Consider the following 3,888-nt stretch of genomic DNA (forward strand, 5'->3'; position numbering starts at 1 on the left):
CGTCATCGGGGTGACGTCATCACCGGTGTCCCCTCCCCCAGGGTACCGGTTCTTCAAGCCGGGGGGGCTCTTTGGGCTGAAGCAGCCGGAGGAGGCGTTTGCCGAGGGGCGGCCGATGGCGGAGGAGAGCAAGGGGCTGGCGGGGCCCTGCGCCGGTAGGTGACCGGTTGGGACCGGTTTGGACCAGTTTGGGACCGGTTTGAACCAGTTTGGGCAATTTTGGGGCCAATTTGGGGCGGTGGGCTGTTTTGGGGCCATTTAGGGGAGGTTTGGGGCCAGTTGGGACCAGTTTGGGACCGGTTTGAACCAGTCTGGGCAGTTTTGGGGCCAAATTGGGGCGGTTTGGGGCAGTTTGGGGCCAGTTTGGGGCAGTTTTGGGCTGTTTTGGGGCCATTTAGGGGAGGTTTGGGACCAGTTGGGACCAGTTTGGGACCGGTTTGAACCAGTTTGGGCAGTTTTGGGGCCAATTTGGGGCGGTTTGGGGCAGTTTTGGGCTGTTTTGGGGCCATTTAGGGGAGGTTTGGGGCCAGTTGGGACCAGTTTGGGACCGGTTTGAACCAGTTTGGGCAGTTTTGGGGCCAGTTTGGGGCAGTTTTGGGCTGTTTTGGGGCCATTTAGGGGAGATTTGGGGCCAGTTTGGACCAGTTTGGGACCGGTTTGATCCAGTCTGGGCAGTTTTGGGGCAGTTTTGGGCTGTTTTGGGGCCATTTAGGAGAGGTTTGGGGCCGGTTTGGGGCTGTTTTGGGCCAGTTTGGGGGTAGTTTGGGGCAGTTCAGGGCATTTTGGACCAGTTTGGGGGCAGTTTTGGGCTCTTTTGGGGCAGTTTCAGGGCAGTTTAGGGAGGTTTGGGGCTGGTTTGGGGCAGTTTGGAGCTGTTTTGGGGCTATTTTAGACCAGTTTGGGAGCAGTTTTGGACCAGTTTTGGGGCCATTTGGGGAAGTTTTGGGGCAGTTTGGGGGTAGTTTAGGGAGGTTTGGGGCTGGTTTTGGGTGGTTTGAGGCATTTTGGGGGCAGTTTGGGGCTCTCCTGGGGCAGTTTTGGGGCCGTTTTGGGGCTGCCTGGGGGTGTTTTGGGGTAGTTTGGGGCTATTTTTGACCAGTTTGGGGGCAGTTTTGGGGCCATTTGGGGGAGGTTTGGGGCAGTTTGGGGGTAGTTTGGAGCAGTTTGGGGCATTTTGGACCAGTTTGGGACCAGTTTTGACACCATTTGGGGGAGTTTTGGGGCAGTGTAGGGAGGTCTGGAGCAGTTTGGGGCAGTTTTGGACCAGTTTTGGGGTCATTTGGAGGAGTTTTGGGGCAGTATAGGGAGGTTTGGGGCATTTTGGAGCAGTTTGGGGGCAGTTTTAGACCAGTTTTGGGGCCATTTGTGGCAGTTTTGGGGCAGTTTTGTGGCAATTTAGGGAGGTTTGGGGCTGTTTTGGGGCAGTTTGGGGGTAGTTTGCGACTGCTTCGGGGCACTTTGGGGCAGTTTTAGGGCGGTTTGGAGCTGTTTTGGGCAGCTTGGGGCGGTTTGGGGCAGTTTGGGGCTGTTTTGGGGCCATTTGGGGGAGCTTTGGGGCTCTCCTGGGGCAGTTTCAGGAGGTTTGGGGCGGTTTGGGGCAGGTTTGGGGCAGTTTGGGGGCAGTTTTGGACCAGTTTTGGGGCCATTTGGGGGAGTTTTGGGGCAGTTTCGGGGCAGTGTAGGGAGGTTTGGGGCTGTTTTGGGCCAGTTTGGGGGTAGTTTGGGGCTGCTTCGGGGCACTTTGGGGCAGTTTTAGGGCGGTTTGGAGCAGTTTTGGGCTGCTTCGGGGCGGTTTGGGGCTGTTTTGGGCCAGTCTGGAGCAGTTTGGGGCTATTTTAGACCAGTTTGGGGCTCTCTTGGGGCTGTTTTGGGGCACTTTGGAGCCGTTTTGGGCAGCTTGGGGCAGTTTGGGGTTGTTTTGGGGCAGTTTTGGGGCAGTCTGGGGCTGCCTTGGGGCTCTCCTGGGGCAGTTTTGAGGAGGTTTGGGGCTGTTTTGGGGCCATTTGGGGGTGTTTTGGGGCAGTTTGGGGCAGTTTCAGGAGGTTTGGGGCAGTTTGGGGATATTTTAGACCAGTTTGGGGGCGGTTTTGGGCTGTTTTGGGGCCGTTTGGGGCAGTTTTGTGGCAGTTTGGGGCCATTTTGGGGCTGTTTTGAGGCAGTTTGGGGCAGTTTCAGGGTGGCTTGGGGTAGTTTGGGGGTAGTTTGGGGCTGCTTCGGGGCACTTTGGGCAGTTTTAGGGTGGTTTGGAGCCGTTTTGGGCAGCTTGGGGCAGTTTGGGGTTGTTTTGGGGCTATCTTGGGGCAGTTTTGAGGAGGTTTGGGGCCGTTTTGGGGCTGCCTGGGGGTGTTTTGGGACAGTTTTGGGAGGTTTGGGGCCGTTTGGGGCCAGTTTGGGGCATTTTGGACCAGTCAGGGCAGTTTTGGGGCTGTTTTGGGGCCGTTTGGGGCTGTTTTGTGGCTGCCTGGGGGTGTTTTGGGGCAGTTTGGGGCAGTTTTAGACCAGTTTGGGGGTAATTTGGGGCTGTTTTGGGGCAATTTGGGGCCGTTTTGGGCAGCTTGGGGCACTTTGAGGCAGTTTGGGACCTGTTGGGGGCACTTTTGGGGCCGGTTTGGGGCTGTTTGGGGTGGTTTTGGGGCAGTTTCAGGCTATTTTGGGGCTATTTGGGGGCAGTTTTGGGCTGTTTGGGGGCACTTTGGGGCTGTTTTGGGGCTATTTTGGGCAGTTTTGGGTCTGTTTTGAGGCACTTTGGGGCAGTTTGGGGCCGTTTTGGGGCAGTTTGGGGCCGTTTTGGGGCAGTTTGCAACCATTCTAGGCCCATTTGGGGTCATTTTTCCTGGTCTGTGGCCTTTTTTAACCATTCTGGGCCAGTTTAAAGGCAGATTGGGCTCAGTTTGCTGCCATTTGTGGCCATTCTGGGCCAGTTTGGGGCTGTTTCGGGTCAGTTCATGGCCATTTTTGACCACTTTGTGGCCCTTTTGCAGCCGTTTTGGACCCGTTTGCGCCCGTTTGGGGCCCGTTTGCAGATGTTTTGCCCAGTTTGTGGCCTTTTTTAGCCATTCTGGGCCAGTTTGGGGCCATTTGGGCCCAGTTTGAACCAGTTTGTGGGCACTCTGGGCCAGTTTATGGTGAGTTTGTGGCTGTTTTGAGCCACTTTGTGGCTGTTTTGGGCCATTTTGGGCCAGTTTGCAGCTGGTTTGGGTCCATTTGTGGCCGTGTTGGACCTGGTTTGGGCCATTTGTGGCCATTTTTGGTCCGTTTTGGGCCATTTATGACCATTTTGGACCTGTTTTTGGCCACTTTCTGGCCGTTTTGGGCCTGGTTTAGGCCATTTGTGGCCATTTTTGGTCTGTTTTGGGCCATTTTTGGTCTGTTTTGGGTCCATTTATGACCATTTTGGACCTGTTTTGGGCCACTTTCTGTCCGTTTTGGGCCATTTTTGGGCCGTTTTGGCCCATTTGTGGCCGTTTTGGGCCATTTCTGGCCCGTTTTGGGCCAGTTTGTGGTCATTTTGGACTGGTTTTGGGCCATTTGTGGCCGTTTTGGGTCATTTTTGGTCCGTTTTGGGTCATTTTTGAGCTGTTTTGGGCCAGTTTGTGGTCATTTTGGTCTGGTTTTGGACCCATTTGCGGCCGTTTTGGGCCATTTTTGGGCCATTTTGGGTCATTTTTGGTCCGTTTTGGGCCATTTTTGGTCCGTTTTGGGCCATTTGTGGCCGTTCTAGGTCATTTTTGGTCTGTTTTGGTCCAGTTTGTGGTCTTTTTGGTCTGTTTTGGGCCATTTTTTGGCCATTTTGGGCCAGTTTGTGGTCATTTTGGACTGGTTTTGGCCCATTTTTGGTCCATTTTGGGCCATTTTTGGTCCGTTTTGGGCCATTTTTGGTCCGTTTTG

At 54.8% G+C, this 3,888-nt stretch overlaps 1 protein-coding gene across 1 annotated transcript; it reads right to left on the minus strand.

Annotated features, from left to right (window-relative positions):
- Positions 1 to 963: 963 nt before the first annotated feature.
- Positions 964 to 2,221, minus strand: LOC104537271 (verprolin-like; the record flags this gene model as incomplete). Its single annotated transcript, XM_010180096.1, has 2 exons — positions 964 to 1,085; positions 2,136 to 2,221. Coding segments are annotated over 2 exons (208 nt in total), but the record flags the coding sequence as incomplete, so codon positions are not given.
- Positions 2,222 to 3,888: the final 1,667 nt, after the last annotated feature.

This window comes from Mesitornis unicolor, unplaced genomic scaffold, assembly GCF_000695765.1.
Source record: "Mesitornis unicolor isolate BGI_N332 unplaced genomic scaffold, ASM69576v1 scaffold27352, whole genome shotgun sequence".
Lineage (NCBI taxonomy): Eukaryota > Metazoa > Chordata > Aves > Mesitornithiformes > Mesitornithidae > Mesitornis > Mesitornis unicolor.